The sequence below is a fragment of the Anomalospiza imberbis genome, chromosome Z (genome assembly GCF_031753505.1).
Source record: "Anomalospiza imberbis isolate Cuckoo-Finch-1a 21T00152 chromosome Z, ASM3175350v1, whole genome shotgun sequence".
Lineage (NCBI taxonomy): Eukaryota > Metazoa > Chordata > Aves > Passeriformes > Viduidae > Anomalospiza > Anomalospiza imberbis.
The window spans coordinates 16,662,994-16,677,751 of record NC_089721.1 but is presented as its reverse complement, the minus strand read 5'-3'; the positions used below and the strand labels follow the sequence as shown (position 1 = coordinate 16,677,751).

The following is a 14,758-nucleotide window of genomic DNA, read 5'->3' as shown; positions in this document are numbered from 1 at the left end:
ACAAAGCCCTCTTTTAAAAACAGTATTTTTCTGTCTCATCTAATAGAACTGTCAAAAGATCTTTCTTTTATCAACAAGCTTACAGCACATTAAGCTTTGCAGACATGCAAGACCTTTTGCTGGATTTTTTTTTCTACAGATGTTTTGCTTTTATCGCTTCTTTATTTGAATGGGACCCCCAGGAGGCATATGTTAGTATACTCTGGACTTAATCTGTTCAATAAATTAGAGAATTTTTATACATATTTTAATGTTCTGCATAAGAAAGTGTAATTATAATTTCTTTAGAAGAGAGGATTGGAAAGGAAATCCTCTCTGGAGAAAGTTGAAGTTGTCTAGGCTAGATAGAAGACATAACCAAAGGAACAGACCCACTATCTTTGGAACTCAACAGAAAACTTTAGCTGGGCAAAAGTCAGGGTCAAAGAGGTTACAGACCTGTGTCAGTAAGGAATGCTGGTAATTTCATGTTTTGTTTCAGAAAAAAACTACATATGTGTGTGTATATATATGTATACATATAAAAATACATGTGTTAAATACATGTGTTTTAAAATAATACCACTAAAAGTAGCTGTTTTAAAAGTAAAATTATTATAGTAAGTTGTTAAAAAGAGTTCAGATTATTTTTTCTGCCTTTCTACTTACAGCCAGATTTAACTTCTGTGTGAACTAAAGGTAGTTCCTTGTCCAAGTACTTCATGAAACATTCCACATAAGCTGTGCTGTAAGTGAAATTATGGATGGTCATATTAGATACAGTCTCATTCACAATGTTATAGTTTTCTGGACCAATCAATTCATCATTCAATTTCCAGATGATGTGGCTTGCATTTCTCTGTGGCATGTAGCTCTTTCTAAGAACACAGGATAGTTCCAGGGAGGATCCTCTTTCAATTTCAGGAGATGAAGGAAAAATGTCAGCATCTCTGATAGAGTTTTCATCTAAAAATAAAATCAAAGACATTACATAGCCATATTCTTCTTAAAATACCAGTGGGAAAATGGTAAGTTCTTTTGTTGTCTACAGATAATTTAATTTTTTTTCATACAGAAATCAAATAAAATGCCCAGTTAGTCATTCAAATCAGACATTCCTGTTTAAAATGCAGTTCACATTAATTACTGTATTACAATAGGTTTTACATTAGAGTGATGTTTCAACAACTTCACAGAAATAATGAGGAAGTTTCCACTCAGATACTTTTTAATAGCCCTAAATGAAGAAAAGAAAGTCTTGTACTTTAAGCCTGTTTTTCTAAAACACTTGCATCTGTAAAAGATATGAATGTAATTTACATGCATTTATCATTACTACTTATGATATCCAAAAATATGTTAAACCGGTAAGGCTAAAATTTACAATAAGCTGCAATATATTTCAGAACTCTTCAAAATTTCATTTGGAGAATGTTACCTTTTCTTATGGCAAGACAGGTGCTAATAATCCAGAAACATACCTGCCACAGAGCTGCAGAACAGGGCAAACATCCAAATCAAATTGCTGAACATTTTCTTCTCACTAAGTATGGGCAGAAAATGCTGTCATAAAATAAAAATTAAAATTACATTTTTCATTTTTAAAAGTAAAGATGCCCTTTTAATACTTTGTTAGCATTTGTGTCAGAGTTAATAATGTTATTCAGCTTTCCTCATTTGTATTCAAGTGAAGTATTGCTTTGTCTAAGTATTACTTTCCTGAACAATGGAGAAATTTGATGCAGTTTTACTAATACAAGTTGCATACATTTCCGATAGATAACAGAAAGATAAGTGTACCTAAAACACTGCTGAGGGCAATCCAATCCACACATGTGTTTAACCTTCCAAGATCATATAAGTAACTGGTAAGAAATGGATCTCCATTCACTTGACATTCAGCCTGCCTAGTCTTTTCTAAGCAGATTCAACTAGCAAATTCTTTTGAAAATGAAGGCTCTTGCAGGCAAAGGAATGATCTGCCTATCTTGTTCATCACCACCTAGTAAAGAAATTGTTCAGGAAGTGGACAACAGTCCAGGTCACCTTTCATCCAAAAGAAGGTGAATTCATATTGGATTTTTCCCAGTTTTGCCACTGGCAGCAGACCTGAGTGCCGTCTGCAAAGACAAAGGAAGGCACCTCTCATTGCCTTTCTTTTTGAAGGACTACTGAATTACTGTGCAGCCAAAGAACCTCAGATTCTAGGTTAAAAAGGAGGAAAGCAAAGTAGTAGACTGATTTCTTCTAAAAGGACAGGGTTCCTTCCAGAATCTAGGGTTCCATATGAAAAAATTACAAAAACCAAACACTCTCCTTGCCTCGAGTGCTGCTTTTAGCACTTAGAGAATCACAGACCGTTTGTTTGGAGGGGACCCCTACAGACTATCGGATCCAAACTTACACAGAGGCTAGAGCCTCCTAGAGCCTGCTCCCCAGAACCATGTCCAGACAGTTTTTGAAGATCTCCCATGATGGAGAGTCCACAAACTCCCTGAGTAACCTGCTCCAGTACTCACTCACTCTCACAGCAAAAAAAGTATTTTCTGATGTTCAGAAGGAACCTCCTGTGTTTCAGTTTGTGCCCACTGCCTCTGGTCCTATCACCGGGAGGATTCTGGCTCTTTGCACCCTCCCCTCAGGTACTGATGAGACCTCCTCTGAGCTTTCTCTTGCCAAGCTGAATAGTTCCAGCTCCCATATGGCAGATGCTCCAGTGCATTAACTGTCATTGCGACTGTTCCCTGAGCTCTCTCTGGTATGTCCGTGTCTCTTTTGCTATCAGGAGTCCAGAATTGGACTAAACACTCCAAGCATGGGCTCAGCAGTGCTGAACAGAGGGACAGGATCACCTCCTCCTGGTTTCAGTCCTAACACAGCTCGGGAAATCAGCATTCTTTGTCACAAGGGCACATTGCTGGCTCATGCTCTACTGGGTGTCAGGGACTGCCAGAGCATTTTCTGCAAAGCTGTCCTCCACCTGTACTGCTGTCTGGTGTTGTACCTTCCCAGATGAAGGATTTGGCACTTCTCCTTATTGAACTTCATGTAGTCCCTGCCAGCCCATTTCTCCAGGTTGCCAAGGTCACTTTGGACAGTAGCTGAACCCTCTGGCTTGTTAGTCACCCCTTCCAGTTTTGTTGTCATCAGCAAACTCACTGAAGGCAGGCTCTGCCAGAGCATTTTAATACACAACATTAATGAACATGTTGAATGGGACAGGATCCAGTATTGCCCGCTGGGGTACATCACCAGTGACTGGCCTCCAGATGGACTTCACCACTGATCACCACCCTGTGGGTCCATTTATTAAGCCTGTTTTCAATTCACCTCACTGCTCATCCAGCCCACGCTTAATCAACTTGTCTGTAATAACCCATCTGTAAAGTGGCCCAACTCCAGCATGAATGGCAACCCACAATGCTCCTTTGGCTAGTAAGTGGAAGATTTACCTGTAGAAAATAGACACCTCTATTTTTTTACGAAGGACACCTCCCCTTCACCACATGAGGGCCTAGAACTAAGTATTCCTACTTCCTGCACAAGTAGCTCTAGTTACTATGCTCATAAGCAACAGGTGGGCATTTTGCAGCTAGTTGGGGTCCATGTTTCACATTAGGTTTTCAGATTTGTCTGGAATTTCAGCTCTCCATCAAACCTGTGTCTCAGGAGGGCTCCAGGTAGGAGGCAACTACTATCTCCCTAAAACAGGCACTGCAGTAGCTGTGTAAAGTAGCTGTGTAAAGCATCCTCCCACAGGTTCAGATAATGCCAAGAAGCAGGAGTGCACCAGGTCACTGGACAGAGAACTAAGTGGGATATAGGCAGTAGGGGTTATGCCCTATGCTATAGTTCTTCCCACAAAAAGCTGGATTTGCTAAAAAATTAAACTTTATAGTAATCTAAAATAGGAAAACATGGTAAAAACAATGCATTAAGCTCAGTTTCTGTCAGAAATCAACTTAAATATTATTTTAAGTTTGTCTTGGGAAGCATTTTATATACTTTAAGGCCATGAGAGTAAAAAACAGGAGAAAAAAATGAAAAGGACATGTGGGATACAAAGAAAAATGAGGAGGAGTTTTTCCAGTGACATACTCCTAAAATATAGCAGTAGCAAGATGTGTACCAACAGGAAACAAAGCCAGTACATAAAGAGAATATATTAGTACTTATTTATGTAGGGTGCATGTTCTTGTTCTCAAAGAAGTAAAGATGAATTACACTATTGATGGCAATAAAAAAAAATAGCAGCTGTTCCAAGTATTCTGTACCAGCACAACATCAGAAACTTTTCTCATTGCCCTTGATGTCTCTGGCCAGATTTAATTCTATCAAGACTTTTAGCTTTCCTAACCTGATCCCTGACTTCTCTTTGTATTCCTCCCAGGCTACCTGTCCCTGCTTCCAGCCTGTACAGAGCTACTTTTTGTGTTTGAGCTCATCCAAGCAGCCCTCCCAGTGTTTTTGACCAACTTCTTCTTTGTTGGAATGCATCAGTCCTGAGCTTGAGAAAGATGATCCTTGAATATCATCCAGCTCTTTTGGGCCCCACTTCCCTCCAGAGATTTATCCCATGGTATTCTACCAAGCACGTTCCTGAAGAGGCCGAAGTCTACTCCCCTGAGTCCAGGAAAGTGAGCCTATTGTCCTTGCTGCCCTAAGGACCTCAATCAAACTCCAGCATTTCACAGTTATGGCAGTCAAGATTGCTCCTGAGCTTCACCTTCCCACCAGCCCCTCCTTGGTGGTGACAACACAGTCCATCACAGCACTTCTCCTCATTGATTCCACTGTCACTTAGACAAGGAAGTTACTACTGACACATTCCAAAAATATCTTGGATTGCCTATGCACAGATTTGTTGTCCCTCCAACAGATACTGGCAAGGTTGAAGACCCCCATGAACACCAGGGTTTATGAGCACAAGGCTGCTCATATCTGTCTGCAGAGAGTCTCATCTGCTCAGCCCTCCTGGTCAGGTGGCCTGTAGCAGACCTCCACTGTAATGTCCCCTGTCCTCTGTCCCTGCCCTCCCTTTAACCCTGACCCATCTGCTGTCTGTCAGCTCCTCACCCACCCCAGGCAGAGCGCTGTGCTCTCCAGCTGGTCACTGACATAGAAGGTGACACTGTCTCCTCATCTGCCTGCCCTTCCTAAAGAACCTGTATCCTTCCATTCCAGCACTCCAGCCACAGGAACCATCCCACCACACCTCCACTGAGACAACAAGATCACAGCCCTGCACGCACATGCATGTCTCTAACTCCTTATTTATCCCATAATAAGAGATAAAGCTTCTGCTGATATCCTACGTGCAGATTTGCTATCTTTGAGGGGATATGAGACAGAAGAGGCCTCATTTCAGCCAAAATAGTTCAGCTCTTTCCAAGAATAAAGCAAACAAAATTTTTATCACATTCCTTTAACTAGCTCCAGCAATCCTATACTTTTTTTAGGAAGGAAATTAAACTCAGAAGCATTGGCAAATCATGAAAACATTTTTGAATAATGCTTAAGCTGAAAATACCACATACTATGACATATCCCATCACAGTGGAGTACAGAACTGCAAGAACAGGCATGACCAAGCTGGCTGCAACACCAAGTTAGAAGCCTTTGAAAAATTCTAGTTTCACATGCACACCAGAAAGCTTAAATAGTCGAAGATTCCATCCACACTCAGTGGGTGCTCCTCATCCTGTATCCATCCTGTACCTTTTCCCCCTCTTCTAGTTCTTCTCTAGTACTCAGCCATACAATAAGTCACTTCCACTTGCCAAAATAGCAGAAGATTAACAAAAAAAAGTATTTGTACTACATTAGCAAATATAAGCAAATGTAAGGCATCTGAGTTGGTGAAACAGTTGGTGAAACATGTCATGGAGTCATCGAATCCCAGAATGTTAAGGGTTGGAATGGATCTTAAAGATCATCTAATCCTAACCCTCCTTTCTATGTCCAGGGACACCTCCCAGTAGACCAGGTTGCTCAAGGCCTTATCCAACCTGGCCTCAAACACTTCCAGGGACAGGGCATCCACAACTTCCCTGAGCAACTTGTTCCACCACCCTCACAGTAAAGAGGGTTCCCAATACCTAATCTAAATTTCCCCTCTTTCAGCGTGTACCCATTCCTCCTTGCCCTGTCACTCCAGTTCCTGTCAGAGAATCCTTCTCCAGCTTCCCTGTAGGCCCCTTCAGATACTGGAAGGTGTCTGTGAGGTCTCCACACAATCCCCTCTTCTCCAGGCTGAACAGCCCCAACTTGCTCAGCCTATCCTCATAGCAGGGGTGCTCCAGCCCTCTTACCAACCTCTTGGCCCTTCTCTGGACTTGTTTTAACAACTCCTTGTCATTGTGCTGGGGACCCCGGAGCTGGATGCAGTGCTCCAGTGGGGTCTCAGCAGAGCAGAGGGGTAGAACCCCTCTCTCAATCTGCTGGCCAAAGCTGCTTTAGATGCAACCAAGGATTCCCATGGCTTTCTGGGCTGGGAGCACTCACTGAGAGCTCATGGTGAGTTTTTCATCAGCCACCACCCCCAAGTCTTTCTCACGGGGCTGCTCTCAGTCACTTCTGTGCCCAGCCTGTGGGTGTGCCTGGGACTGCCCCAATGCAGGTGTAGGACCTTGCACTTGGCCTTGCTAAACTCCCTGAGGTTTGCATGGTCCCACCTCTCAAGCCTGTCCAGGTCCCTGTGGATGCCATCCCTTCCCTCCCCTGTGTCGACTGTCTCACCCAGCTCAGTGTCAATAACAAACTTGCTGAGACTGCCCTGATCCCACTGTCCACGTCACTGACAAAGGTGTGGAGCAGTATCGGCCCCAGGACCAACCCCTGAGGGACACCACTCGTCACTGGTCTCCATGTGGACAAGGAGCTATGACCACAACCCTTTGTGTGTGGCCATCCATCCAGATCTTTATCCATAGTGGTCCATCCATCAAATCAATGTCTCTCCAACATAGAGACAAGGATGGCAAATGGGACAGTATCAAATTCTTTGATTAAGTCCTTAAGCAAAGCACTACCTTAAGTTAAGGTAGACAATGGGAGTTGCTCTGCCCTTGTCCACCAAAGCTGCAGCACCCCATCATAGAAGACCACCAAATTTGCCAGGCATGGCATGCCCTTAGTAAAGCCATGTTGGGCTGTCACCAATCACCTCCTTGTTTTCCATGTGCCTTAGCAAAGTTTCAGGAGAATCTGCTACATGATCTTTCCTGGCACAGAGGAGAAATTGACTGGTCTGTAGTTCCACAGGGCTTCTGCATTCCCCTTTCTTAAAATGGGGGTTATAGTTCCCTTTTTTCAGTCATCAGGGACTTCATTTGACAGCCACAATTTTTCAAAAATTATGTATAATGGTTTAGCAGCAGCTTCTGCCATTTCCCTCAGGACCCACAGATGAATCTTATTGGATCCCATGGATTTGTGCACATTCAGGTTCCTTAGATGGTCTCAGACTTGATCCTCTCCTACAAGGGGTTTAGGGTCTTCATTCTCCCAGTCTCTGCATTTGCCTTTCTTGACTTGATTGACATGCCTGGAACTTTGCTATTGAAGACTGAGGCACAGAGGTTGTTGAGAACCTCAGCCTTCTCTTTGCCCAGGGTATCTATGTCTCCCATTTCCTTTTGAAGAGGGCCTAACCTTTCTCTTCCTTGCAACATATCTGTAGACACAAGGTGCACAGTGCCCAGTATAGGGGGACAATCCCTGCCCTGCTCCTGCTGGCCACACCATTGCTGATCCAGGCCAGGATGCCACTGGCCTTCTTGGCCACCTGGGCACACCCTGGCTCATGCTCAGCTGCTGTCACCAGCACCCCCAGGTCCTTTCCAGACACTCTGTCCCAGCCTGTGGCACTGCCTGGGGCTGTTGTGACCCAAGGGCAGGACCTGGCACTTGGCCTTGTTGAACCTCACACCACTGGCCTCAGCCCATCGATGCAGCCTGTCCAGATCCCTCGGCAGAGCCTTCCTGCCCTCCAGCAGACCAACTCCTGCCCAACTTGGTTTCACCTGCAATCTGACTGAGGGTGCCCTCGGATCCCCTTGTGAGGATCAACAATAAAGATCCTGAATAGGATGAGGCGCCATAGTGATCTCTAGGGAATCTCATTAGCAACCAGCTGCCAACTGGATGTGGCACCACTCAGCACCATTCTTTGTTCCAGTCATCCTCACATTAACATCTTTGCTGGAATGTGACAGGAAATTGTTTCCTGCTAAGTCTGACACTCTTCTAACAACTATGAAGGAAAAAGCTGAATAGACACTCCTTTTATTTAGTCTTTAACACCCATTGCTACAGCTCTCCAGTGATGGCTGCCATATGGAGAGACAGACCTTGCCCTATCCACAACCAGCAAACGCTGAAAGACAGGAGCCTAAGCCTCCACTCTAGCCCATTGGGCCACCCAACTGCTAAATGTGTTCTGCTAAATGAACCTGGAAAGGCAATAACCATGAGTTTTCAGAACTCCAAGATTCAAACCCATCAGCACTTACACAAATACTAGAGGGAAAGAGAAAGGAAAAATTATTCATATATATACTTCAGCATCCTTTTTGGTAACAGGGTGCATCAGATTCATGATCGGTCAGGACTGCACCAAAGGTGAGCACCAGTGAGCGTCCAAAGAGGAAAATGGAGGCTTTCCTATATTGGTCAGAGAAGACAATGACATGTAAACATAATGGAAGAAGCAGTAAATTTGAGGGACAGCTAATGAGATTTTTCAACTCTTTAACTCAGACTTATGCACTGACAAGCCCAGCCATGGGAAAAATGGCAGACACTGTGATGAAAGATCCTGGGCACACTGATTTCATAATCCACAGTATTTAACTGAGCTAAATATAGTCAGTTGAACCTCAGAGCAGGATGAATAGGATTCATACATTTACCTTTAAATAGAACTTGATTGAAATAGGTGTTAGGTGCACTTTCTTCTGGAAAATAAACCTATATGTGTTTTAAATTATGATGGCCTACCAGAAAACTTAATGGTATCATTACCTCCTAACACCACTTAAAGTAAATAAATTCAAGCAATGCATATCTATTCAAAAAACTACTAAGATTTCAGAGATATCTGAAGGAGCCACATAGTAAGGCTCTCAAAATGCTGTATCAACTGTTGACCACAGAAACTTGTTCTAAAAACATGGTAACATCAAAAAAAAGAAAAAATCATCATCATGTAAAACAACTTCTTAATTTAAAAACTTCAAACCAACTGGAAACTGAAAAGCAGGAAAGCCATTTTTCCTCTTTCTGTCTCTAAATAGCCAATGTAGGCACAAAAGGATAAGATACTTTTGTTCCAAAATTCTGAAGGACATAGTGACCAGGAAGAGTCAATTCTACTAATAACTGCTGATAATAGTTATTTTGCTTACTATATCCTGGAGTTACAGATGCAAAACATGTTTTGAGAAAGCCTTTGTTCTCTTATAAAACAGCACATTGAATATTCATACATTATATTATAAAATACTGTTACATTGGAAATTAAATAAAATTTTTAACTACATGAGCTTGATACTAATAGGAGAAAATAGAATATAATTCATTATTCTCTGAACAAGCATAACAAATAAGCCTCTATATAAATCTAAAGGTATAAAATGTTCAGATACATTAAAAAACCTGCAAAACAGGTGTTTTTTTACTAATTAATATATTGTACCTCATAAAAAACCCCAGAATTTTTATGAAAAAAGCTAAAGTTACAAACACAAAACAAGATTTACTTTCTTTATCTTTATATATGGGTCAGTTCCTTAATTTTAACTATATGATTGCATACAATTTGCTAATGCTCACTAAAAGAAAGGTCAGGCCATCATGATCACTAGAACTAAATGTTCGTTATATTACCAGACATAATTTTGCTTTCAGGCACTATCCTCCCCTGTTCTCTTTCACTGACAAAGGAAAAACAGACAAGCTATGGTTTAAAGAGAATTCCTGTACAGGAGTGGTCTTGGAGCAAACCTCCTTCGGCTCATTGTCTGAGTGACTACAAAGTCTAGTTGGGCTGCAAGGGTCTACTTTGAGAGATGATTTTGCATTAGATGTTTTAGCAAGTAAGACATTATTAGACAATGATTGCCTTCGTGCTCCTTCTTGGTGGAGGACAAACTGTCTTGGTGAGCAAAATGGATGGGCAGAGTAGGAGGATCCATGCACTGAGCTCTAAAGAAACACAGAGCTCTCACTGAAAAGAGGGTCGCCAGATCAAAATCTTTTACATTTGTCAGATTTAGGTGGCTTCAATCTGTATTGTACAGAATGCACACCTGTCAGAAAATCAGAAGGAAGACTGTCTCCACTACTTCAGAGCATTAGTTTACCCTTGCTAGTCTTGTCTTTTAAACTAAGAGTAGAACTAGAAGTAAAACACACATCTACTTAAATAATGTTAATAAAACATATTTTAGAAGAAAGAAAATATGTTTCTGGACTGTTATGGAATCAGCTACAGCCTCAAAATACAGAATATAGTTATAATCCCTGTACTACTGCAGTGTTGCAAGTAGAAGAAGAAGAACACAGTGCAGGTAATACCATGCTCCACACACATGAGAAGGCAAGAGAAGAAAAAAAGCACAAAACTTCACTTCCATACTTTCTTCACACTCAAAAAAGATGGCCATGACCCTGAACGTACCTGTACAAGTAATATATTAAATGTCTAAAAAATATATTTAATCATGTATTTTAGAAAACATTAAAACTCAGACTCATTGAAGCATCATAACCCTGCTGCTTCAGATCAGCTCCTAAGTGTTATATATCCTGCTTTTCTTTACAATCTATACTGCAAACTTTATTAACAATACTTTTGTATCTTAGTCAAAACTGCAAGGCAAAACATGGCATGGTAGTGAGAAATCAGGCTCAAAAGACTACTCAACACATTTATGTTTTAACTTCTCTCAGTACGGCGTTTTTAAATTGAAAATACCCCCTACAAGTATCAAATCATGAAAAAATTCCTCAGGTTTAAATTATTCTAGAAAAATCAAGATCGTTAATCTTCAATATTGCAACCTCTGTGATATAAGCCCAAAGCCTCCTTCTCCCTTTTTATCCCTTTTGAGACCTGTTTTGTTATGGATTAGCCTCTGACAGAAAAATCTGATCTGACCACTCCATTCTTCCACCCAGTACATGAAGCTTCCTTCAAGCACGAAAACATTCTCTTGCCCAATCAGTTTCTTAATTCACAGATAGAGTCCAGAATTTGGATTTCAACTATTTTATACAATCATGGAATCATTTTCGTTCCAGAAAACCATCAAGTGCAACCATTAACACAGCACTGCCAAGTCCAGCACTAACCCATGTTCCCAAGTGCCACATCTACAAGCCTTTTAAATACCCCCAGGGACAATGACTCCACCACTTTCCCAGGCAGCCTGATCCAGTTCTTGACAACTTTTTCTGACAAGAAAGCTTTCCTAATATCCAATCTAAACCTTTCCTGGTACAACTTGCAGCAATTTCCTTGTCCATTGCTTATAACCTGGGAGAAGAGACTGACCCTCATCTCACCACTTCCTCTCAGGCAGTGGTAGAGAGTGATAAGGTATCCCCTGAGCCTCCTTTTCTCCAGAATAAACACCCCCAGCTCCCTCAGCTGCTCCTCGCAAGACTTGTGCTCCAGACCCTCTACTCCCAAAAGACAAGTCATGCAATCCATTACAGGTGAGAAAGCAAGTGACACTTCCCCAGTTTAAGCATGAGTGCATAAAGATGATACTCATGATAGATATGTACACAAACACATTACAAAACTATTTTTCCTCAGAAGGCAGAAATTGCAAACACTGAAGAAACCTGGGGCCAGTACATTTAAATCTGATTCATCACTTCAACAAAATCTGAGTGAATACAAGTTAAGCAGAGAGCAATTAAGTAAGAGCTTTTCCTTCCTTTGATGATTGCATACATTGCAAACATTTTGAGAACTGATTCTTAACCATTACACACAGAAGGAAAACCAGTGCCAAGCATCTGTATTGCATTCTTTACAAAATTAGACAAATGCAATGAGCTAAACAGAAAGTTTCAATTCTTACTATCTCACAGACTTGAAAGAAAGAAACCAAAATGATCTTTTTTGGCCCGAAGAGACACAGAAGCATGTCCTGCCCCAAGCCTGGGACGAAAGCCTGGAGAGATGCGAATGCAAGCAAGCTTCACTGCTAGAGATCCACGCGAGTAACACTCCGGGGAAGAGTTTCACACTCTCCCACACTTCATATAAATGAACGTGAGCAGAGACACCTCTGCTGAAAATATCTTTTTCACTTACCTCAGCTGCAGAACGGGCGCTTGTTTTAACAGGGGCCTCTGCCTCCACGCGACCGCGAAGGGACGGACAAAAAAGGAAGTTGCCCGGCTGGGCGCAAATAACGCTTTTTCCTGTAATTCTGAAGACCAGAACCCCCCACACCCGCCGCCAGGTCTAGCGGTGTCGGACTCAGCTGCAGCTGCCCGCAGGGCGCCGGCCGCCCGCGGGCAGACGCTCTGCCGTACCCGGAGCCTCGACAGGCGCCCGCCCCCGGAGCCACCCCGCCGGCCCCTCCGCACCCCGACCGTCCCCCGCCCGGCCCTGCGGCCCCCCCAGCTCCCGGGATGGGGCGGAGCGGGGACGCGGCCCCGCCGCCGCACAGGCTGTGAGGCGCGCCCGCAGCAGCCTCGCCGCTCTTTCAGCCGGCCGTGCGGGAGTGTACGCGGCGACATTTCGCTGCCGATGAATCAAGTCAAGAGGGTCTTTAAATCGCATAAACACGCGCAGCGAAACAAGGATGTTGGGTAACAGCCACCGCTGAGCAGTACTCACGCGTAAGCACCTCATGCATCATTTAGGGCACAGGCAGAGGAATAAATCAAGTGGTGATCCTTTTTAAAAGTAACAAATGTATCCCACTCGATGGCTTGGAAGAAGACTGCAGCCATCAGCAACATAACTGACTGCAGCAACGGCACTGAAGGAACTTTGCAATTAAGATGCTGTGAAGTTAGTAAATGGAAATCCAAATTCCCTAGTTAATGTACCTCCTTACTAAGCACTGACAGTCCTTGGTAAGTAGACACTCTTCAAGAATAGATATTGAATTTTAATAAGGCAATCAGTACATCAAGAGATCTTGGCCCCAATTCAGGAAGAGATCCATCACAGACAGCAAGTTGTTTATCCTGCACTAGTGTCACACACAACAGAAGCTGTAGATTGACCCGTTTCAACTTCCATGACTTGTGCAGCTCAGGTTTTTTCAGGCTATTTTAACATGCAAGCTCAACACCCACTCCAACTTCCAGATCACTCATTAGCCCTCACCCTCTTTAGCTAATCATCAGATTCAGCCAGTTAGCCCGTTTGCTTCCCTTTTTATTTTTGAATGATGTTGCCATCTCCCCATCACCCATAAACTCTGTGTGAGGCTGCATTGTAAACTGCTTTATTGATTTTAAATTCCCTTTGATATTCGGAAGTATACATTAGCATGCATAATGATATTTTGAAAACTTGCATTTATTTTACTATGAGGTAATAGAAGAAACAAATGTGGTTCAAAAGAAGCAGATGTAAACAGTAACCTAAGTGCTCTTTGGTATATCAGATTTTTTTCTTCTTTAATTAGACCATAAGAAAGGGCAGGACCAGACCCTTAATTATGTTTAATTATTGAGCCTCTATCCTAGACTTGGTCTGATTAGTTGCCTGTCCTCACACATTAATACATGGATTTCACTGACACACTGAAAGTTGGCTGCCCGATCTTTAAAAATCATTAAAAGCTGCACCAGACCTAAGAGACTAGTTAAACATTTGCTTAACTTTCAAAAACCTTGAGTCATCCCTCGGCCAGCCTCAGGGTTATGTACATTGCTTACATTAAGGCTTCCACAGTCTTAAATGTTTAGTTTGTGGACTGGCTAGTAGCACTCAGGAGATTCCAGGATGCAGAAGGCACTTAATGATAGCATCAGTAACTGTTTCAGCTACTAACATTTGTAGCAAGTTAATAGTAAAGAGAAAAACATCTTACAAAAGTAATATCATTTCCCAGAAGTGATTTGGCACAGAACATGGGAAACCTTTAGAGTACAATAGATACTCTTCAAAAAAATGTGTTCCATATCCATATTTACAGACACTTTCATCCACTATGCGCATGAATACTCTAGAAGAACTAACATTTCAGTCCTGTGGGTGGGAGCAAAGTGAAGCTACTGTTCCTGAAACATAAGGAAGTGCCTTCCACAGAAAGATTCGACTGTTTTCATTGCTGATGCTTCCCTATTGTTTGGGCTGGTGATTCAGGGGTAATTGCTCCAGAGATTGGTTGATCCCAGATGCTACCCCTTCTTAAAGAGAGGCATTTCCACTGTCTCTGTTGGCAGGGTGAGACAGGAGACTGCAGAACTACTGCTAAAAATCTGATCCTCATTGCAAATTCATTTGTTACCCGTAGTAGTTCAGTTTTGAAAAACATTTATCTTCTGTATTATGTATGACCAGACCCTATAAAATTACTGACCACTGTATAATTACAGTGACCCTGTATTAATTAAGACTGGCACAGAGTAGAGTATTTTGTAGTTCAGTGGAAAAAATAGGTGCATTTTCATTGACCAGTTGCAAATTGACCTTGCAGCATTTAATCGTGCAGTCTTAGCAAAGGCAGTAAAATACTGAATTTCACCTCAGGAAGTTGCAGAGTTGGTTTTAACCAAGAAACTCATTAGGCTGATT

The 14,758-nt window shown here is 42.2% G+C and overlaps 1 protein-coding gene across 5 annotated transcripts in view; it reads right to left on the bottom strand.

Moving 5' to 3' along the window:
- LOC137465289 (uncharacterized) overlaps window positions 1–14,758 on the bottom strand; it is a 66,134-nt gene that overhangs the window by 19,899 nt on the left and 31,477 nt on the right. For all 5 annotated transcript variants that reach the window (XM_068177267.1, XM_068177270.1, XM_068177268.1 and 2 more), the window contains 2 exons: window positions 1,461–1,542; window positions 649–945 (listed from right to left, as the gene is read on the bottom strand). In XM_068177267.1, coding sequence (XP_068033368.1) covers window positions 649–945; window positions 1,461–1,542 — 379 coding nt within the window. The remainder of the gene's footprint in view (window positions 1–648; window positions 946–1,460; window positions 1,543–14,758) is intronic.